Below are 23,247 nucleotides of genomic sequence, written 5' to 3' on the forward strand. Positions count from 1 at the left end.
TCCCCACTTAAGATGGATCCGAAGGAGTTCTGGGCACTCTGTTGAGTATTGGCTTATTGGGATCGAAGGCTAGGTGGGTTTGAGGACGTATAGTTTGATGCACTACAGTCAATTGTATTGCCACTTCCAATAATAAGGTTAAGATTAGGTTTAAGGACGTGTGGTTTGATGTACTAAGTCAGTTCTTAGTCCAGATTAGGTTTGCATCACATTTTTCACTTTGGTTTGATGCATCTGAAACTAATTTTAGGCACATGTATTTTTCTCAAGCTACAAAAAAGAAGTTTCTTTAAAGTTGGGTTTTTTTACACACTAGGCTTCTAGATATGGGCTTCTACGGGTTTTCTTTACTTCCCATTACCTCATGCACTTTAAAGTTATTATATGGATTATCGTGTGGTGTGATGGTTTGGGTATAACGTTCAAAGACTCATCTCATGTGTGTGTGTGTGTGTGTGTGTGTGTGCGTGTTTATGTGTGGTGGAAGGCATGATCCTAAGTTTGCATGCGGGCTTGATTACAATTGATAAGACTAAATGTGTAGGATGTTCAAGAAAGGAGCACTTGCAAAGCTAGGAAGATTGGGGGCTTGGACAAAGTATTGCAGATTCATAGTGGGGAAACAAAAGGGGGTGGGCACATTGCCTTCAAGGGGTATGACCCAATAAACACAACTCACTTCATACGTGTGTTTATACGTGCGTGCATGTGTGTGAGGGCACGATGTAAGGCATGTTCCTACTTTTACGTGTGGTTTGGTCCAGATTAAATGTGCATGGTGGAGAGTGGAGCAATTGTAGAATGGGAAGGAGGTAGGGTGAATTAGTGAGCCGCAAAGCAGGGAGAGAGAAGGTGTGGGGCAAGTTGCCTTCAAGGGGTGTGGTCAACATTAACACAACAACAACAACACAACTCCATGTCAACATGGTGGTTCATGTAATTTGATAAACCCAAAAAAGGTTAAACTTAACTTTTATGCCTCTTTACCAACTATACCATGTAAAAGTTCAATTCATTATTAGTTAGTGGAGGAGCTACCAAAACTTACATCCCAACCATTGGTGTTGCATAGGCGAGTGTAAGGCTAAATTAATACTAGGCTTAAAATGGTTACGCATGCCTCTTGGACTATAGCCCACCAACAAGCACCCACACCTCTCAAAGTGGAGGAGTTGGGTTTGAATCTACCCACTCTCCAAAAGTGGAGCTGATGGCATGTAATTTCAATGAATACTAAAAATAAAATAAAAAGATGGATGATTACACACTGAGCAAGTGCTCAATTCCTAAGCAAACATATATGAAGCAAAATGTAGGGATGGCTAGCACAAAAGGAAACGATCTACATTGCTTTTAAGTGAGCTATGCATTTGAGCAAAGCGCTTAATGTTAAGCAAACATGTATGAACCAAAATGTAGGGATGGATAAAGGAATTGATCTACATTGATGAGTTAAAGTGACCTATGCACTATCTTTGCACTAGAGAGATTGCCCACCATCGAGTGTACACATAACAATTGATCCTATATCCGGATGGTGAAGTGATGCCCATCTTTGCATGAGAACGATCACCTGAGCCAATATGACTTCAATTTCACAGATTTTACAAATTTGAGATAATAAAATTTGCAAGCTCAGATGCAAACCTTGATAGTTTGCTAGTTTTTTGAGTACATTGTGCCCATCCACCAAGGGCACTTACTTGCAGCTAAGTCAGCATGGTTATGGATGGGTGGAAGTTAGAAAAAAACATTTTCACTAACAAGTCAAAATGCCTTTTTCTCTCTATTCTTTCCAATCAATATATCGAAAGCTTCCTACCAAAGCACGCAGGTGGGAGCTTACCTTTGTCGATTTTTCCTTCAAAATGTTGCAAATCTATTGGTTTTTTTTGTTGACTAAAATTCTCAAAACCTTGGCCATTTATTTAAAAGTTTCAACCAAATTTCCAAAATAAGTACACTAAAGGATGGTTTTTTAAAAGGGTTGAGGAAATTGTGAACACTATGCCACGCTGGATAATACGAACACAGGCACTTCCCGCCTGATGGGAGGTAGAGAGCTTTGGCCCTGTTTTAGGGTTTATATCGAAGCACGCATTTTTAATGAGAAGGTCTTTCTAGGGTTCCGTGGACACATGTTGCCCATGGCTTAAACTGCTGCTGCTCCGTTATCTGCGAAGAAACCATGGAGGACCATCAGAAAGGAGCCAGGCCATTGCTGCACGATTCCGATTTTCAACAAGCTTGTCAGGATTTCCTCCAGAATCATCACAAGCGGGAGATCGAAACAATCTATTTCGCCGAGGAAGACACTCTCAACTACGCCATTGTCATTGAGTAAGCCTATTATACCATTCGCGGTAGGATTTAGGATCTAAAGCTGGGATTTTAGGGTTGAGAAGAGTGCTTACATTTCAGGGTTTAGGATTAGGGCTCAGGGTTTGAAGACTCAGGTTTTAGGGCTGGGGTTCAGGTTTGTAAAAGGGTTTAGGATGTAGGTTTACGGTGTTTAAGATGTGTCAAGGTTGCAGTTTTCCAAACCATGCCTTTTTATGATTTAAAAGCAATACATTACCTGCCTGTCGTTAGGGTTAGTGTTGGGGTTCAGGTTTGGGATTAGAGTTTAGGATGTAGGTCAAAGGTATGTGTTTAGGAATTAGTGTGATTAGGGCTTAAGGTTGCAATTTCCCAAACCATGCTTTGAGCTTCGATAATCAGACATGCCAAGCTCGGGGTTTATAATTTAGGGATTAAGGTTACCTCTTTTATCATTTAGCAAGACATTTTGCCTTTGTCAAATCAGATATGCTGATCTCTTGGATTTTAAGTCATGGGTAGCAGAATGTCTGTATTTCCGGCCTTCAAAATTTTTGCCCCTTTTCGATGATGCAGTCCAGATGGCACAAGTAAGCTCATATATGTCCATCTTCTCTCATTTTTTTGTCATGCATGATGCAAGCATGAATATTTTGGCAAAAAAAAGGCTTCTTTACACAGGGTGAGATAAAGAATATATACGAGAAGGGTAAGAGTCTTCAAGATCCTGAGATACCGATCAAAGAAAATGTGCATATTCGTCTCAACATTCATGGCTCTGCTGCAGAATGTCCAGGTATTTTGCTTCCTCTTTTCTATAGGGTTAACACCAAAGCATTGCAAGCTACCTACATTCATGAGGGTCAACAGTGCATGTGGCACATGACTAAATGAATAACGATATGTTTATGTATGTATGTATGTGTGTGTGAATTGTTTGTATATTCACACGTATGTACATATGTACTTATGCATGTACAGTGCATGCTGATTAAGAAATAATTGCTTTTCAGAGACTCAGCCCAGTATAAGCAAGATAAGAGTGAAAGACATAGGTCGTCTTATCACAATCAAGGGAACGGTCATTCGATCCGGAGCTGTAAAGTTGCTCGAAGGAGAACGCTTGTATGAATGTAACAAGTGTAAGTTCAGGTACAACAAGGGAAGGGTGGGCTGGAAACCTATCACTGAATTGTGTATGTTCAGGAAAAACTATATTTTGCTGCACTGGAAGTTATCCAACATTGAGTGTGTTTAATTTTGCTATTATAGATTCAAAGTACATCCCGACCTTGAAACTGGCAATTCTATTCAGCAATCAACTTCCTGTCCTTCCCAGGTTAGCCATTATCACGACTGACTTGATTCAAATTTTTCCTGCCTTTATATTTTAGAACACTAATTGCTGTGGTAAAGCATTCAAGTGTTTGTTATTATGCATGCCTTTACCATTTTGCAAGACAACCAACATAAACCAGGTAGTCTTTAATGCACTTATGCCACTGCAAATGAGGTTGCAGCACTCTTGTATCACTTGCATATCACTAATTTTTTGGTTCGATTTGCTTGCAGGGGGGACACATTTGATCGGCCTCGTGCTCTATTGCTAGCCTTTATTGGGCCGAGTATGTCCTTCACTGTCATATGCATGAGTCTTTAGATGCATGTGACAAGGCAACCTAAGGACATTTACACAGTAGATTAGATAGGTTTTAGTGACGGACCATTGTGAGCCCTCATCAGAAGGGTCAAGGTTATTGAGTGTGTGTGAGGCTAGGTTAGAGTTTGCACAGGGTAGCTTAGGTGCAGGCCTATGAAGCAATCAATTAAGTTAATTAAATGGCTTCTGCAAGCCTTACTTGACTTGGTATTTAAGCAGGGCTTGGAAATTGGGATTTTGAGTTTTTTTAAAACCTTTTGCGGAAAGAAGTTTGAGCATTTGTGTGGTTAAATTGCTTTTGGGGAAAAGACCCCATCCATGACTAGGCTTCTTTGTGCAAGGAGGACGTGACATCCTTTTTGCATGAGGATGAGGGGGACGGGGTGCTTACCACAGGGCCCCTGCTGACCATTCAGATCTCGACCCTGACAAGTCTTCATCTGATGCAAATGATGGCTCTGCACATGTAGATGATTAGTCAGATGACTCAACATAGGAGGATGAGCGCAGTGAAAGGGAGGCTGAAAGGAATGATCTCGAAGCCAAATTGGATAAAGAGCACTTATAGCAATGAGATTGCAAAGTCCGTCTAGCATAGTTGGCCATCTACCAAGTCAAGGAAGAAAAGACTCCAGAAAGATGTTGAAGAATGTCAAAAGATGAGGTGAAGAAGCTAGCTTAGACACAAAGAAGGGGTGTTTTTGGGATGATGAAAAAGCAGCCCAGAGGTGGCGCTTGAAGGAAAAGAAGATTCAGGGCCTTGCCATCAAGGCACTGATTGAAAGCATGTTGATGACGTTAGATAAAGTCAAGGTGCTCAACTCTTCTATATACATGGTGGGTGATGTAAGTCACATGGAGGCAGTAAGAGGCAGAGCACACCACACTTCCAAGGAGAGCTGACTACACTTGGGCTTATTTATGATCAACAAACAGAGAGAGATGCGCCCAAGTTGACAACATAATGATGTCCTTGAGTCGTTGGCTGCTCCTTGCAGATCCTTGCCTTCAGATGCAGGCTCGGCCTTGCTCTTGACTGCTCAACAGCTTATGAAGGCTGATTGTGATGAGCATTCTTGTGGGGATGGGTGTGCCTATTTATAGGGTCCGATGGGCTGGTCGGCTGGTATATTTCAGGTTGTGGGCTAACCAATTAGTAGAAATCTCGGGCTGCCCTCTGGTCTTCAGAAGCCATGATAAAAGCTGGAATTTTGGGATCACAAAGATATCCAAAACTGGTTCTTCTCAAAACCAGTTTTGAGAAACCATGACAGAAACCGGAATTTTGGGATCACGAAGATATCCAAAACTGGTTCTTCTCAAAACCAACAATGCTCCATTGATTCTACTCTAATCAAGCAGGCAACACACATAGGATGATAGAAAAGTTAACTTTGTAGATATTGTAGGCTTTGAAACCAAATGGAAGATTACTAGTGTAGTGAAAGTGTTAATAGAGAATCACAACGGAAAACATATGCACATACACAAGTATCTACTCCAATCCTGGTGTAATTCTCAAGAACCCAAGCTTAATTATACAACATAATATGTACAATGCTGTCTAGGTGATACGAAGTGGTCAACAGCCAGGTAAACGTGCCGAGGTTGATGTCCTTCAATTGCTGTCTGTTCTTTGCAGATCCTCACTTTCAGTTGGCTTGCTCTTGATTGCACGACTACTGATGAAGGCTGATTGCTCGATGATGATGCTTGAGGTGGCCAGGCACTGGGCAGCCTATTTATAGGGCCCCACGGGCTGGTTGGCTGCTATATTTCAGGTCCTGGGTTAGCCGATTAGCAACAGCCTACTAACTAACACCACAATTTTGGCAGCCTGTCCTCATGTGGGTGTCCATGGCTGTTAGCTGGCCTGAATCTGCCCTACTTGCTGCACTTGCCCGGAACTGCCCACATTGTTGGACGACTTGCTTCTACCTTGTACAACATGTTGCAGAATTGGCGTTAACACAGTGCTATCTGTTTTGTCCATGCATGTCTAAAAGAACGAGTCCTCTTCTTTTGAAGAGTTCCAGGATCAGAATCCTCAGCTTAGTAAGGAGTCTAAAGTACCGACTAGAATCTTACCTCCAGAAGAAGTCAAAGCTAATAATTGCTCGTAAATGGGATGTTCAAAGAGAGGCTGCCTCAAATTCCAAGACACCCCTTAAAACTTTTCCATCGGGACACTCGTCCTACTTTTCCCTTGACAAAAGGTCTCCCTTCATTGCCTTGGCAAGATAGATGGGTGTTGGGTAAGGCTTAACCCTAATGTGCAGGAAATGGGGGCAGAAAACAGCAGAGGGAGAGAGAGAAAGCAAGAAAGAAAGAGAGTTACATTAACATCTTCAAAAGACCCAAAGGGTCCATGAGACCAAAATATGAGAGAGAGAGAGAGAGAGAAAGAAATAAAGAAAGATATATTAAGCGTCTACTAAAGACCCAATGGGCCTATGAGACCAAAGTGGTACAATAATGTCCATGGCATATCTCATCATGGAATGGAAAATAAAACAGACTGAAAACATAAATATAGCTATCTCATTGGGTGATACAAAACTGTCCATGGAAACTCATCATGGAAAACTAAGAACATAAAAACATGGGAGCAACATCAGCTCCGAGTAGATGGTATACCACTCTCCAAAATGTCAAGCATGGGGTTGACGAGTATGGCCGAGAGGTCTCCCTCAGCTATGTCACCTGGAAAGGTAGCTCGATGGCGGTGGAGCATGTCTTGGCTCTGGAGCTGATGAGGTGATCGTGGTTGACGGGGGGGTCGAGGGCGTCGGGCACGTTGGAGTGCAGAGGCTCGGTCCGAGGTAACTCCTCTCGGGGGAGGTAGGTCCAGAGCAGCTCGTGGAGGGTCCACAAGATCCACTATGTCGGTTTCCTTCACCTCTTGGGTCCGGAAGAAACTGGTGATGGTTGGCTGCTGAGGGAGGGGACGGGGTGGCTGGGGCCTGTGTCTCAAGGAGGTGTCCCTGTGTCTGCGGAGCTCAAGCAGGAAGAGGCCCAGGCAACGCTGGTCTTGGAAGTCAATGATCCTGGAGAGTGGACCGAATCCCTCACGAAATAGACAGTGAAACCTCCCGCAGATCTCATAGTATACTGGGCAGCGGCATATGTAATGCTCCTCTGTCTCGACCTTTGTGTGGCATAGTCGGCAGATTCTCTCCTCTCTGGGTGTTCATACGAGCTTCCCGGCTCTGAAGATGCGCTCAGCTCTACCTGTCTCCACTCTGAGGCGGTGGGAAGAAACCCGTATCTGGCCAATCACAATCCGCATGGCATGGGACATGTGAACACTCAAGTAGCCCGGTTGCTGGATGAATCCATCCTCAGTGAGAGTGAGGAAGTGGTCTCTGTAAAAGTGCATCTTCGTGGGGAGCTCCGAGGGTGTCATCCATGTGCAATGTGTGTAGAGGATAAGAAGATCTGACCGGATAACCCGGTTGGTATCCTTGCGAGACAGTCGGAAAAAAGGGGAGTCCAAACTGTACTGAAGGGGGGGTAGGCGGTCCATGCAGAGCCCGTATACTGAGAACCAAGTGGAAACCTGTGCATACCATACTCCAGAGTGCCCCTCAAGTGCTAGCTGTCTGGAGGACTCCAGGGCAAGCCTCGGGTACCTGTGGGGATCCATGTGACTGATGCGATGAAGGTACGTTACTGTTTGGAAGAGTGTCTCCACTACCATCGGGGCTGCAGCAAACTCTGCCTAGATAATCTGGTGTGGGACGGATGGTTTGCTGCGGATCATACGGGAGAACATCATGACCTGGGGCCTCTCAACTCGCTGCCAATCCTCATCGGATAAATCTGGCCCCCAGAAAGTTGCTCCATATAGCAAGGCTGGTGTGACGAGGGTGTCAAAAAGCCAACCCTTCGTCCTGGGCTCTTGGAAATGTGCTTGGAAGCATTGCCGCTCAAGTAAGCTCAAGGCTGCATATCCCCGCGTCACTCTGGCATGTGCTGTGGGAAGCATGGTAAAGCGTGGGCCACTCAAAGTGACACCAAGGTAGACATAGGATGAGACAATCTCCACAGGATCCCCTCTATATGTGAAGCTCAATCTAGATGTGACGGGGCGGGAGGTATTGAAGACCATTACCTTGGTTTTACCAAGGTTAACAGAGGTCCTGCTGAGTGCAAAAGTCATGTAAGGCATCCAACTGTCTCTGAAGCCCTTTGGCTGAGTCTGAGAGGAGGACGATGTCATCTGCATAAAGTAGTATGGGGATCAATATGCCTGCCAGTGTGGGACCAGCCCTGCCTAATCCATCAATGAAGCTCGAGATCTCGTCAGTGTAGAGGCCGAAAAGAGTGGGTGATAGAGGGCAGCCCTGTTTCACCCCAATGGTGCTGGAAATCTCTTGTGATGTACCTCCTGGGGCTCTCATTCGTCCAGTGACGGACTCATAGAGGGCGATGATGCTCCAAACCATGTCAGATGGGACTCTGATCTCTTGAAGACGGTGTAAGAGGCGGGCTCGCGGTACAGTATCAAAAGCTTTGCGGAAATCCACAAAGCAGCAGTAAATCCTCTGGTGCCGTGCTCTACCCTCCTCGACGATGGCACGAAGGGTGAAGATGTGGTCAAGGGTAGAGTAGCTCCTCCGAAAGCCAGCCTGTCCTGAGGCTCTGCATCCCTGGCTCTCTGCAAATGAATTGAGCTCCGCCTCTAGCACTGATCCATAGAGCTTGGCCAATGTGTGGCCAATCACGATCGTCTTGTAGTTATTAGGATCAAGTGGATCTCCGGCTTTGAGGATGGGGATGATGGTGTTGGTGGACCAACAGGGTGGAAATCCTTCACAAAGGGCTCTATTGAATATGTAGGCTAGTAGGGGTGCTAAGGTATCATGGGCATGCGAGATGTACTCGACAGTGAGTCCCTCATGATCTTGGGCTCGTCCATTGCATAGTCTACGACTGGCCTTGAGGACCATGCCCTTTGTGAAGAAGGTGGAGGTGGTGGGGGTAGGGGTGGCTGATGGGGGATATGATATATATATATATAGAGAGAGAGAAATATTAACGTCTATAAGAGGCCAAAGTGGCCTATGAGACAAAAGTACCAATACATCCAAAACTCAAGGAAACTAAATGTCCCGAGTAGAAAATGAAAAGCATAAAGTGAAAAACAACTAGCTATAACGTGTGGCCAAAGAGGAACTAGTGGCTTGATACAACTTCTAGAAAAAGGCATATATGATAAAAGTGTGGAATTGGAAAAATGGTAGGCTATGGGAAGCAGCTAAGATAGACTCATCCCATAATGTCTCGCATAGGTTGATCCACCATAGACAGGCTGAAGCGTCGAGGTCGTGCCGCTTGACGTCGTGCCAAAAAGAGAGAGAGAGAGAGAGAGAGAGAGAGAGAGAGAGAGAGAGAGAGAGAGAGAGAGAGAGAGAGAGAGAGAGAGAGAGAGAGAGAGAGAGAGAGAGAGAGAGAGAGAGAGAGAGAGAGAGAGAGAGAGAGAGAGAGAGAGAGAAGAAAGAAAGATATATTAACGTCTACGAGAGGCCAAAGTCGGCCTATGAGACAAAAAATAATACAACTGTGTTCTTTTGGTCATGCGAAGAAAAGAAAGAAAAGAAAAAGTGTGCATGTGTCTGGATACAACTGTGAATCATCATGGATCGGTGGAGCCCATATACAAACAATATAAGGGGGGGTGGGGATGTGGATGGAGTGCTAAGGCAAGATGCATCTCTATATGCTGAAGGGGTAGTACAAGCATGCTATGCAGATCTATGTCTAACTCCATCCAGTGCCATAAGAGGGATATAAGATATCATACATCGCCGATGCTGAGGCTGTGAATGGCGTGAACATGTACCTTGAGTCTGAATGAAAGCGAGCTAGCCTCTCCTGTGTCTCCATCTGGTGTCTCATTCGGATAGCTGCTATCTCTCGGTGACGAAGTCGGGGTGCTCTATGTCCAGTTTGTCTAGGTCTCCTCCTGGCTCTCAATTCCTCTGCTCTCTGTACGGTCACCCCACGTGGTACATCAGCTGGCACTGGCATAGCTCTCTGGAAGAAATCTGTGAGCTGGGACTGTCTCCCACCCCTAGTGGGAGCGGGTGTCTGGAGGAGTCTCTCTCCAGAACTATGAAGCTCTAGTAGTAGTCTGCCAAACTGCCGCTGGTCCGAGGCCTCCATCAACTGATGTAGTGAAGAGTGCTCCTCAAACAATCCTGCATATCTATCTTTGACCCCCTGGTGGGCTCTACATCTACATACAAAGTGATCCTCAGTCTCCACCTCCTCGCGGCACAATCTACATATCCGCTCAGCTCTGGGAACCCCGTGCGGCTCTCCCAGCCTCTATCTCTAGCTGATGTGATGAGACTCGTAGCTGTCCAATAGCAACGCGAGAGCTGTGTGGCATGTATACATCCATGTACCGCGGTCGATGTATATGCTCTGCATCTGCATACATAATGCTCCTCACTCTCCACCTCCTCTCTGCACAATTTGCATACCCTCTCCTCTTAGGGGATCCGTGCTGCTATGCCAGTCTCGATCTCCAATCGATGTGATGAGACTCTAAGCTGACCAATAGCTACTCGGGAACCATGTGGTAAAAAGCCCTCCATGTATCTAGGCCTCTCTATAAATCCATCATCAGTGATACTCATGAAGTGATCTCTGTAGTATAGCATCTTCGGTGGAAGAGGTTGTGTAGGTGATATCCATGTCTCTCGTGTATAGAGCTGCCATAGGTCGTGTCTCAATACTCTGTTCCTCTCACTATGAGAGACGGATATGTGGTGCATCCTTGTCATACTGGAATGGTGGTAGATGATCCATGTCTAGGCCATGCTGTGAGAACCAATGTGTGACCTGTGCATACCATAATCCTCTGTCTCCTGCCTCAGCCAGCTGTCTAGATGCCTCAAAAGCTCTGTATGACAATCTGTCCTATGGCATCTCTCTGAATCTTTCTAGCAGGCATATAGTCTGGAAAACGGCCTCTACCATCATAGGAGGCGCAGCAAACTTTGCTCGGATAATGTCATGAGGTATTGACGGTTTGCTGCGTATCATGCGTGCCATCATGAGGGCCTGTGGTCTCTCTATTTGTGTCCACCAATGGGTAGCAAGTCCTGGCGCCCATACCGCTGCTCCATACATCAGTGCCGGTGTGACTAATGTGTCAAATAGCCACCCTTTCGTCCGGGGTTCCTGAAAATGCGCCTGGTGGCACTGTCTCTCTAGCATAGCCAATGCTGCATATCCCTGTGTCAATCTGGCTCTGGCTGCTGAACCCATGGTGAAGCGCGTGGCTGCTGCAGAGAAGGTAACCCCTAGGTACACGTATGATGTCACCACCTCCACCTGGCGTCCTGTGAGAGTGAATGTCAGCTGACTCCTGCCCTGTCTCGATGTATGAAAGACCATAACCTTGGTTTTCCCAAGGTTCACAGCAGTAAGACCCCTCTGTGTGTAGAAATCATCGAGTGCATGTAGATGCTACTGTAGACCTCTTGGAGACTAAGACACTAATACAATATCATTAGCATAAAGCATAATATGTACTGAGGTACCTACTAGATCAACTCCATCTCTGCCTCCCCGTGTAATGAAGTTAGCCACCTCATCAATGTATAACCCAAATAGCGTGGGGGAAAGTGGGCATCCTTGCTTCACACCAATGGTGCTAGCAAGAGTCTCGGACATACCTCCTGGGCATCTGACTCGCCCAAAAACCTGCTCATATAATGCATAGATGCCCCATGTCATATCTGCTAGTATGCCAAGAGACTGCATGCGCTGAAAGAGCCTCTCTCGTGGTACTGTGTCAAATGCCTTGCGGAAATCCACAAAGCAGCAATAGAGCTTTCTCTTCCTCACTCTGGCCTGATTGTTGGGGTAAAGGCATTATGCTCACCCTTATAGTGTGTACTAGCCCATAAGTTCTATAGTACATAGTACACTTAGTACTTTTAATGTACTAAGTGCACTATGTGTACTTGAGCAAATATACATGTGTGATAGGGGAGTCACACACTCATACATTGAGTTGACTTATCCCCACATGTCTCTCTCTCTCTCTCTCTCTCTCTCTCCCTTCTTCTCTGTGTATGTCTCCCACATGAAACCCTAACACTCTACAGCTGAGCTTCCATAGCTCCTTCAACTGGTATCAGAGCCATGGCGATTGCAACTGCAGCATTTGCTTGAAGAAGCAGGGGTGTGTGTCTACAGGCATTTTTTGACGCCAACTGCAAAGGCCACCGGTTTCACCTCTGTAGACTGTGGAGGTAGTAGCTTTCGCTTCACACACCATATCCTCCAGTGCAAGGCAGCGCACAGCATTGAAGAGCCACGGGCAGGGTCGCAGCGTTCTTCCCCTTCCTTCATTGGTCGCTGGTCGCCTGTGCGCAGAGCTGTTGAACCAGTCGCAGGCAGGTGGTCAATAAGCGCACGCAGGCGTTGGGCGGATACGCGCATGCAGGCAGGCGGGCGTCCATACTCAGGCGAACACGCCTATGAGCGAGCCGTCGAAACCAGGCTGGGCGAGCACAACCCGCCACCATCTGTGTGCAGCCCGCCAGCTTCGGTGAGAGCAGGTGCCTCCGACAGTGCCTCTATAGCGTTGGACTCGTCCATCGCCAGGATACCCCGCCCACGAGTGTTGCCGTGTGTGGGTCTGATTCGCCACTACCTGCCAGCTCATAGCCAGCCCCCCTAATCAGCGCTGCCTGTCTACGCCAACCTGCACGAATACAGTTGCCCTCTCAATACCTGCACAGCAGCAGCAGCATCATCAGTTCACGAATCAGAGCAATACGACTCCTCCCTTTTTGCAACAGAAATCAGCTGATTTCAGAGGTATTTGCCTTCAATTTTGGGATTTGCTTGTTCATTTTCATCAATTGAGCAGGTACAGGTCCAAATGGCTCAGATTTTGAGCAAAATTGGCAAAATTGGGTGACATTGGTCACATTCCGGGTCAATTTGCAGGAAATTGGGTGTCAAAATTTGGGGCTTTTGATGTAATTGTGCCATTGGGCATTCATACATGCTGTATGATGTGAGCAATCTCACATTTGGGGCAAAATTGCAGGAAAGTGGAGTGCAAATCAAAGGGCTTTTGTGCCAATTGGGTTGATTTGCATGCAGGCAGCACTGGCATTTGATGCTTTGGGCAATGTGTCAATGTGCCATTAAATCAAGGGGCTTTTATGTATTGGATGTATATGTGGCTAGGGGGAAGCATTGTGAAGACTCTGGATGCCTTCATGTGCATTAATGTACCATGCATGATCAGAAATTGATCTTGAATCAAGGGGTTTTTCAAGATTTTGTGCTTGTTGAGCTTGGCGAAGCAGCAGGGAAGACTTTTATGCCTTGAATCCTCAGAAATCCACTTGCAGTCAAGGGGCTTTTGCTCAATTTCTGTCCGGGACTGTTGTATGCAGTGGTAGGAACTGTCAAGGTCTAATTTTCACTCATTTGGACAGCCAAGAGAGCATTTATTGTTGTTGTACTTGTTGGTACAGATTTGGTACAACTTTGTACAAGTTTTGGCATGGTTGTACATTGATTTGAGTGAGGAAAAGGTTCATTTTCAGCTGCTGTACTTGCTGGTACAGATTTGGTACATCATTGGTGAGCACTTAGTACTGTTGTACAGTACTTTGGAAGGGAAATAGAGCACATCTAAGGTGCTGTCATAAATCTGTAGCAACCAGATTTTGGTGATTTTATCACATTCAGTGGGAGGAGAGTTGCATTCGTGCTTCCGGAGTGGGAGATAAACTTTGGGAGAACAACTGTGAGCACTTTGTGTGCTTTTGGTGCAGTGTTTGCACATCACTTGATGCCCATTCACTCCTTGCAGGAGATGGTCATGGTATGCACTCATGGATCATTGATTTAGGTGCCTCCTTTCATGTCACAGGTTGCAGAGACTTGTTTGTCAGGTATACTGCTGGCAATGAAGGAGTAGTTTATTTGGGTGACAACCATGCATGCAAGATCCTTGGCAGAGGTGATGTGAGGCTTGTGTTTTCAGATGGCTCACAGCTTATGCTCCATGATGTCAGGCATGTGCCTGAGATCAAGAAGAACCTGCTTTCTACAGGACAGCTTGATGATGCTGATTATGTTACCACATTTGGTCGTGGAAAGTGGAAGATTAGTAAGGGCTCACTGGTTGTTGCCAGAGGCTCTAAGGTGGACACTCTTTACTTCATGCATGCTGGTGTTTGTCACCATGCTAATGTAAATGCAATCGAGCTGCCAGAAATCTCTATGTGGCATAGTCGGTTGGGACACATGAGTGTCAAAGGAATGGAGCAATTGTCTCGTTTTGGTTACTTGCCTTCTCTAAAGTTCTCAAGTTTTCAGTTTTGTGAGCATTGTATATATGGCAGGCAACTCCAGTGCCCCCACAAGAAAGCTCTTGGATAGAAAGATGCTCAGTTAGAGCTTGTGCATACAGATGTATGTGAGATGCCTCAGCTTTCTTTGGGAGGGGCAAAATATTTTGTGTCTTTTATTGATGATGCCACACGCAAGGTGTGGGTTTATCCTCTTCGTTTGAAGAGTGATACATTCTCAGTGTTTGAGAAGTTTGTTGCTCATGTTGAGAATCAAACTGGCAAAACACTGAAGGCTTTGCGTTCCGACAATGGTGGAGAGTATACGTCCAAACAGTTTCAGGACTTTTGTGATGCTAAAGGCATCAAAAGGGAGCTCTCTACTCCTTATGATCCTCCACAAAACGGGACAGCAGAGAGGATGAACAGGACCATTCAGGAGAAGGTCCGTTCTATGTCGTCACATGCTGCGTTACCTCATGGTTTTTGGGCTGAAGCTGTTATGACAGCCGTTCATCTTATAAACAGGTCACCTAACACGAGGCTTGGTGGGAAAGTGCCAGAGGAAGTATGGACAGGGAAGTCTCCGTCCTACAAGCACTTGAGAGTGTTTGGTTGCGTTGCGTACGTCCACATACGCAAGGAAATACGCACCAAACTTGATCCTAAGTCTCACAAATGCATATTCCTAGGATATGGTGACAGAGGTGAAATGGGGTATAGACTTTGGGATCCAGTGAATAGAAAGATCATACGCAGCAATGATGTCATTTTTGATGAAACATGCATGTATAAGGAGCCTGGCAGAGTCATCTTTGATGATGATGGACATCATGGACAACAACCAAGGGCTGTAAATCAGCCATTACAGCAGCAAAACCAGCCCTTAAATGGTGCTGAAAATGGTCCAAATGGACAGCCAGAGATGGCAGAAGATATCCCTATGGATATCCCACAGTTAGAGGAGATACCGGGCATGATCTTTCAACCTTATGGCATGGAACAGGAGCCACCAATAGGTGATATGCAGGCTAGACAGCAACCTGCAAATGATGGTCATTGGGTACGGAGGTCCACAAGACCCTCCAGAATCCCTGACAGGTTTGTTCCAGGGGTTGACTACTTGATGCTCACTGACTGTGGGGAGCCCTCATGTTATAAGGAGGCTTTACAGAGGGCAGACAAGGCTCTTTGGGAGCGTGCTATGAAGTCAGAGATGGATTCTCTGCACAAAAATGGAACATGGAAGTTGGTGTATTTGCCTACAGGCAAGAAGGTTTTGCCATGCAAGTGGGTTTAGAGGCTCAAAGTTGCACCTGATGCAAAGCCAAGATACAAAGCCAGGTTAGTGGCTAAGGGCTTCAAGCAAGAATATGGTGTGGACTTTGATGAGATCTACTCTCCAGTGGTCAAAATGACCACACTTAAGAGCTGTATTAGCTTTGGTTGCTCATGATGATCTGGATTTGATTCAGATGGATGTGAAGACTGCTTTTCTTCACGGTGATCTCCATGAGGAGATATATATGCAACAGCCAGAGGGTTATGCAGTGAATGGAAAGGAGAAGCTTGTATGCAAGCTGAAAAAGAGTCTTTATGGGCTCAAACAGGCACCAAGGGAATGGTATCATAAGTTTGATACATTCATGAAATCCCAGGATTTCAGGAGAAGTGACATAGATCACTGCTTATACACCAAGAAAGCTTTGGATGGCAGTCTATTGATCCTCATCTTGTATGTTGATGATATGTTGATTGCTTGGAAATCTCGTAAAGAGATGGATGCCTTGAAGAAGAGGCTGCATCAGACCTTTGATATGAAGGATTTGGGTGATGCAAATCACATTTTGGGTATGCGGATACTTCGGGACAGAAATCAGCATGTGTTGTATTTGTCTCAGAAGGAATACATTGGCAAAGTTTTGCAGAGGTTCAATATGGACGGGGGGAAGAAGACTAGTACTCCTTTGCCTCCATATGTGAAACTCAGTGCTAAGGACAGCCCACAGTCGGACAGTGACAGGGCTGATATGGCCAAGATTCCCTATGCTTCAGCTTGTGGCAGTCTCATGTATGCCATGGTTGCTACTAGGCCGGACATTGCATTTGCAGTGGGAGTGGTTACTAGATACATGGCCAAACCTGGCAAGAAGCATTGGGAAGCAGTGAAAGGTGTCATGAGATACCTGAAGGGCACACTGGATATGTGCATATGCTTTGGCAAACCGGATGCATTAGTGCATGGTTACACGGATTCGGATTCGGATTATGCCGGTCATCCAGATAACCAGAAGTCTACTACCGGTTATGTGTTTACATTCAAAGGAGGTGCTGTGTCATGGATATCCAGGATGCAGAAGTGCATTGCCTTATCTACTACAGAGGCCGAGTATATTGCAGCCACAGAGGCTTGCAAGGAGGCATTATGGCTATCTCGGTAAGTGGTTGATTTGGGTTATACAGGGGATATTCCATTGTTGCATTGTGACAGTCAGAGTGCCATCCAGTTGGCAAAGAACCCTGTCTTTCATGCAAAGACGAAGCATGTGGATGTGAAGTATCACTTCATCAGAGAGGTGATAGAGAAGAAGCAGATTCAGCTTGTCAAAATTCATACGGATGACAACCCGGCTGATCTGTTGACAAAGAGTTTGCCTCCAGAGCGATTTGCTCATTGCAGACACTTGATGGGCATTGGATGAGGCCAGTTTCAGCCTTGATATGGCCTTGTATATTATGATGTACATGCTGATTTTTCTTTTCCTTCATTTAAGGGCACTTTGCCTTTAAGTGGGAGGTTGTTGGGGTAAAGGCATTATGCCCACCCTTATAGTGTGTACTAGCCCATAAGTTCTATAGTATATAGTACACTTAGTACTTTTAATGTACTAAGTGCACTAGAGCAAATATATACGTGTGATAGGGGAGTCACACACTCATACGTTTAGTTGACTTATCCCCACATGTCTCTCTCTCTCTCTCTCTCCCTTCTTCTCTGTGTGTGTCTCCCACATGAAATCCTAACACTCTACAGCTGAGCTCTTCAGAGCTCCTTCACTGATCAATTATACATCTCAAAGTGAATACATGGTTAGTGGTAGAGAAAGCTCTCCTGAAGCGTGCCTGCCCTGATGAGCGTAAACCCGCTTGCTCAGCGTATAAGCTAAGCTCTTGCTCCAACACTGCACCATAGAGTTTGGCCAACACGTGGCCAACCATAACCGTCCTGTAGTTGCTCGGATCAAGCATATCCCCTGTTTTGTGGATCGGCACAATGGTGTGCATCGTCCACTTTGCAGGCAAACCCTCTGCTAGTGCCCTGTTAAACAGGTGTGCAAGAAAAGGAGCCAAAGAATCTAGTGCATATATGAGATGCTCACCCTGTAGGCCCATATGGTTGGCGGCCCGTCCATGCTGTAGGCGGCGGATAGCTTCCTTTACCATGGAGTGGGTAAAGAAGCTAGCTGTGGTAGGTCGAGGCTCCTGTGGCTGAGGTATAGGTGGCTGCTGTGGGGCGTGGTATAGGCCCTCTGCATATGTGTGCCATGTCTGTGGGTCTGCAATGGGTGTCGGTGTCCGGGGCTCTCTGAAGTGCCACCATGAGATAGGGCTATCTCTACTCATGAAGAAATGAAAGATCTCTAGCTCCTGTATCTCTGCGAAGGCCCGCCTTTTGCGGCGAGTAAGTCTCCTCATCTCTCTCCTCGACTCCTGCTCTGTGATGGCTCCCAAGGCTCGCTGTATGCGGAGCCGTGAGTATAGGGCTCTGCACTCGTCATCATACCATCTGTTCTGGGGCATAGTCCCAGATCTCGCAGGCTCTCCTGAGTGGACACGATGTGGGAAGCTCTGTAATGCAGCCGTGTGTAGGAGTGATGCCAGCTGGGCTGTAATAGTATCCATAGGTGCCAGGGGATCCATGAGTAGGAGCCCATCCTCTACTCTGCCAGTGTATATGTCTGCCATGTCATGTGTGAAGTAGATGGTAGTGTGTGGCGTCGGTATGTGGGGGGATGGTGATACTGGTGATCCGGCTAGTGAAAATGCCAGGTATGTATGATTTGCCCCAACAGGACAAGGTGGGATGGAGAATGAGGTGGGATGGAGAATGAGGTGACAAGCTGTGATGCCTCCAAAGATCCCATAATGTAGTCCACCACCGTGCCTCCGGTCCGTGTATGACCCCCATGTGGGAAGCATGTCAGCCCTCTTGATCCCGGCCACTGTAGCATCCCGTTATAAATAACGAGACAATGCCTGGCTCCCAACTCTAGTAAGTGGTCCCCATAATGTCCTCTGTCTGGTCCAGTGTCCTCTGATGCCCGACTAGCCCCTATCTCCTTTGGATCCACAGGGTGGAGGATCTCCATGTCATCATAGTCATACACCTCACACTGTCTGCCCTGTGTGTGGGCATTGAAGTCACCTGTATGAAATACTTTCCCTAGTGTAGAATAATGCATAATCTCCTCTGACAGACAAGTGTATGGCGAGGCTCCTGTCTCCTCCTCTTGTGGCATGTCCTCTGTAATGACATAGGAGGATCCTGATGGAGGAAAGTAACATAGGGCTATGTATATAACCATGTCATGTGAGAGCTGTAAGCTGATCCACATGTATCTGGCCTCTGGATCCTGTGCTACCACTCTCAGTCTCCCCTGTAGCTCCTGTCTGAATAGAACTGCTACTCCCCCGGACCCTCTTGAGGTACCCTGGTGTGTGGTCCTCCTGTATGCTGACTCCCACTGGAATCCCTCTACTCGTCGAGGTAGCCCTCTCTCTGTGCTCTGATGTGTCTTTGTCAGAAGTATGATGTCTCTCCCCACCATAACATGCTCCAGTCGTCCAGGCTGCACCCATAGTGAACCATTACAGTTCCATACTGCCATGTGTATCTCTGTCAGTGGCTTGGTTTGTGTCCCATAGGGCCCAAACCGCTAATCCATGGGCCGGCCATCAATGATGACCCGACCATACTATTTTCTGGGATACTCAGAGTGCTATTGCTCTAGCACATAATCCTGTGATATGGGGACGATCCAAGCATATTGAAGTGCATTATCATTTTGTATGCGACTAGGTCGAGTTGGTGGGCCTTCTTCGATTTGGCCTACCAAGGACAATGTGGCTGATCTCTTCACCAAACCACTTTTGAGAGCTATTATGGAGGTGTTACTTCAGCACGTTGGTATTGGACCGCCCCTTTGGCGTTGAAGAGGAGGTGTTGGATTATATCATCTCCAGAGGGTCTACATCACCTTTTTTTTAATGCTTGTATTGGCCATTTATGAGGCCCTGCATTGGCATATCTTAGTAGAGATTATTTAACATTTTTCTACTATTTTTTTTTTGGGTATTTTAAGGTCTTTTTATAGCATTTTATGCTATTGTCTTCGTGTCGGCTTGCTACAGCTGGCCGACTAGCACTCTGTGGGAATATGTAAGGGCTGACTCCCTTTCCCCCAGTTTATTGAAGCCTCTGCTCCAAAACAGAAAACGCAGCTCTCTTCTGTTCACAGGTCAGCGTTTTTCTCTGATAGCATATGAAAGAAAGTGAAGCAAATAGAAAACACAGATGTAGGCCTAGGTACAAGACGTGTAAATGCTGGAAACTGATGTTTATTGTTGAAAACTGAGCACGAGGGAAGCCCGTAGGTGCTGTACAATGATAAGAAGCAGAAGTAGCTGCTAATGACCTCAACAGGATGCAAAAGATTGAGATGAAATGGGGGAAAGGGGGACAACCCTTATATTTTCCCCAAGAGAGCTGGTCGGCCAACTGTAGTAGGCCGACAGCTCCACAATAGCATAAAAATGCTATAAAAGCATAAAAAATAGAAAAAATACCTAAATAAATATGCACATGCAGGGCCTCATAAATGGCCAGTACCAGCATGAAAATGATGCAATAGACCCTCTGGAGATGATATATAATCCAACAGTATTCTATGCATTTAGTGTTATTTTCACATATTTTATACAGTATACAGGTTTTTATATCAAAGGATTACTAAAGTCTTAGAGATGATTTTGGGGAATTTTTGAAACCTTAAGGATGGATATGAGATGAAGTTGAAGGTCTAAGAAGGGTGTGGGTTTCCGTGACTTCTATCATGGGTAAGATCTAATCATATGTATGGATGTCAATGAGATATCCTAGGATTCTAGAGCAAAAGGGATTACCATGCTGAAAAGCTTAGGGTTTGACATAATTAATGTTTACAAATCTTTTTCTTTCACTTTATATTATTTGTGAATTGAGTCATTATTTGACTTGGCCGGTGGTACGGGGTGAATTCCATGCTAAAAATTGTGGAGTTTGTGGGTGCCACACGGGCTAGAATTCCATGTGAGTTGCACCTGAGAGGTGGCTCATGTGATGGCGGTTGACATCGGGACTTCGAACCCTCACGGTTGGGTGTGGGTGAACTTCCGGTATGTCTAAGGGAGGAACGGGGTAGGTGGTCTCTATAGAAAAGGCATCGTAGGGGAATCTATCCTCCACGATGTTGTGGCAGCAGGCCATTCCAACCATTGGCAGGGAGTGGTACGATCTTGCAGCCATTAAGGGTTGAGAAGATGAGACCATTGGCGGGGAGTGGTACGATCTTGAAACCATCGAGGGTTGAGGATATGACCTACATCCCTACCAAAGGGTTTCTCATTTGGTGAAGTGTGTTGGCTACACCAAACAAAAGATCAGAGGCCTGTCCTGCTGCCATAGCCAACGTTTGGAGGTATTGTGGGTATAATTAATTAAAAGCTTAACCACTTTGGTTTAAGGATTAACCCAAGATTAAGTGCAAGTGGTCTGAGTTTTTTGAAGTATTTTTTTGTGGCAGGCTTGCTCAAATACCCATTTGCGTCCATGAACCCATGAGAAATCATAGTTTAGGTTGCCTTGTAATGCCTATATTTCACTAGTGGATTCCGTCTTTGATGTGTGCTATACGTCTCATCATTGATATGTATGCTACCAAGTTGAATCTTCTTGCAAATCAGTAATGAACATGGCATGTATGTAAGCATCTTCCACATCAAGGCAAGTGGTCATAAGTCCTTCGTTTGCTAATCATTGTAAAGGACACTACCATTATCCAGAGTATCACCGCATAGACGGGGACTTGGCAAGACCCCCTACTCATCATGGCACACGATGAAATCATCAAGTTTAGTGGTATTGGATTCCACACATGGCAGTCAAAAATCATGTATGCGCTCATGAAGAAAAATCTTTGGGGAATAATCCAAGGGAGGGACACTCACGCAAGCTTAGGAACTGCATGGAATGAGAAGAATGAGAGGGCCTTGGGACTCATAGCACTTGCATTAGATGATGAGGTCATTCATCATATCAGTGGGATTGAGAAAGTCAAGAGGAGTTAAACAAATTGTTTGGTACATAGGCAAACCATTCTAAAGTTCATTTACTCATGCAATTGTATTAACTCAACCTAGGTAATAGCCATGACCTAACAAGTCACATCAACAAGTATAAAAGCATTAAGCAACAGCTTGCCACCATTGGCAAGATACTTGATGATGATGAAGCTAAGGCTATCTTGCTTGCTAGCTGTGAAAGGAAAGAAGAGTATGGTAACATAGTTGAAATCTTGTCTAACAACTCTACACTAACCTTGAATGATGTACAAGCCTCATTGCTTGAACATGAGCAAAAGATGAAAAGCAAATATGATCAAAGGACTTCGCACTTTATGCTGGTAAAAGGGAATTGAAGCCAAGATGCAATCATTGTGGCAAGTTAGGCCACACATTCAACACATGCAAATTCAAAGATAAACCAAAGCTTGAATATACGGTGTGTGGGAAACTCGGACACACGGAAAGCAACTGCTGGTCAAAGAATCAACCTCAACAAGCGAATGTGATGGAGGCCTCCTTTCCAAAGGAGGATATTGAAGTACTTTTTTGAAGCTATGGAGTTTAATCTTGTTGTATTGTTTCTACCCCCTGGCACCGATGATGTAGCCATGGTAGAATGATGTAAGGCCAAGATGCCTAGTTGTATGTTAGGTCAAGATGCCTATGATGTGTACCTCACACCTAGATGTGCCCTAGATGGCACCAAGGGGGGGTGTTTTAAATGTGGTGCCTAGATGCACAAGGAGTATGTATCAAGCGGGGGTGTGTGAATGTGTGTGAACAGCCTTTAGTAGAGAGGAGATATTTGAAATATTGTGGAGTTGAAGTGGCATCACTAGTGTCCACTTGATTTGTAACCCTTTGGCTATATTAGAGCCACTTTGGAATGAAGAAGATATCTCTTTTTTGGTCCACCAAGTCGTGATCACCTCATTACATACTTGTAGTATCATTAGTGTATTAATCACCTCTCCCCCATGCCCTAAACCATGGCTATCCTCATATTCCATCCACCATAGCCTTCTCTTTGCACATGCATTCATCTCCAAAACCCTTATCTCAAGTCATTGTGAGCCCTCAAAAGAGGGGATGAGGTTGTTGAGGTTAGGATTTGCCTAGGGTAGCTTAGGTGTAGGCCTATGGTGGGATATGGGTATCCCTCAAGCAACTTGCTTATGAGAAGGATGAAGCTGGGAACCAAAGTGAAACTGAACATCGGGTGTTGGACACACTTGGACATTTGCGTTCATGGAGGCTATGGACTCCTGAGGATGACTGCAGGAAAGCATTCATGAGGACTAAGTCAGGGTGGAAGCAGATGTAGATAGGATTCAGGGTGCTTGTGGGCAGGTTTTTGGGACGAAAGTCCTTGGCATGGGCAACCAAGTGGGGGAAGGCCAAAAGGGTGAAAATCAAACCTTAGTAGGTGATTTCACCCCGAAAGGCTGCCTGACTGCTGGTTGGATTAGCGGACAGGCAGTAGGAGATTAGCGGACAGGCAGTAGGATAGGAAAATCAACTCGTAAAAGTCCTCTTTCCTTCACTCAT

At 45.6% G+C, this 23,247-nt stretch overlaps 1 protein-coding gene across 1 annotated transcript in view; it reads left to right on the plus strand.

Moving 5' to 3' along the window:
• Positions 1 to 1,983: 1,983 nt before the first annotated feature.
• Positions 1,984 to 23,247, plus strand: part of MCM9 (minichromosome maintenance 9) — a 60,480-nt gene continuing 39,216 nt past the window's right edge. Inside the window, exons 1-5 of the mRNA XM_086812624.1 lie at positions 1,984 to 2,340; positions 2,807 to 2,909; positions 3,001 to 3,115; positions 3,333 to 3,471; positions 3,592 to 3,658. Of these exons, the coding sequence (XP_086668750.1) occupies positions 2,189 to 2,340; positions 2,807 to 2,909; positions 3,001 to 3,115; positions 3,333 to 3,471; positions 3,592 to 3,658 (576 nt within the window). The 5' untranslated portion in view covers positions 1,984 to 2,188. The remainder of the gene's footprint in view (positions 2,341 to 2,806; positions 2,910 to 3,000; positions 3,116 to 3,332; positions 3,472 to 3,591; positions 3,659 to 23,247) is intronic.

This window comes from Cibotium barometz, chromosome 18 (genome assembly GCF_041138505.1).
Source record: "Cibotium barometz isolate CiBa-2024 chromosome 18, ASM4113850v1, whole genome shotgun sequence".
NCBI classification, from domain to species: Eukaryota; Viridiplantae; Streptophyta; class Polypodiopsida; order Cyatheales; family Cibotiaceae; genus Cibotium; species Cibotium barometz.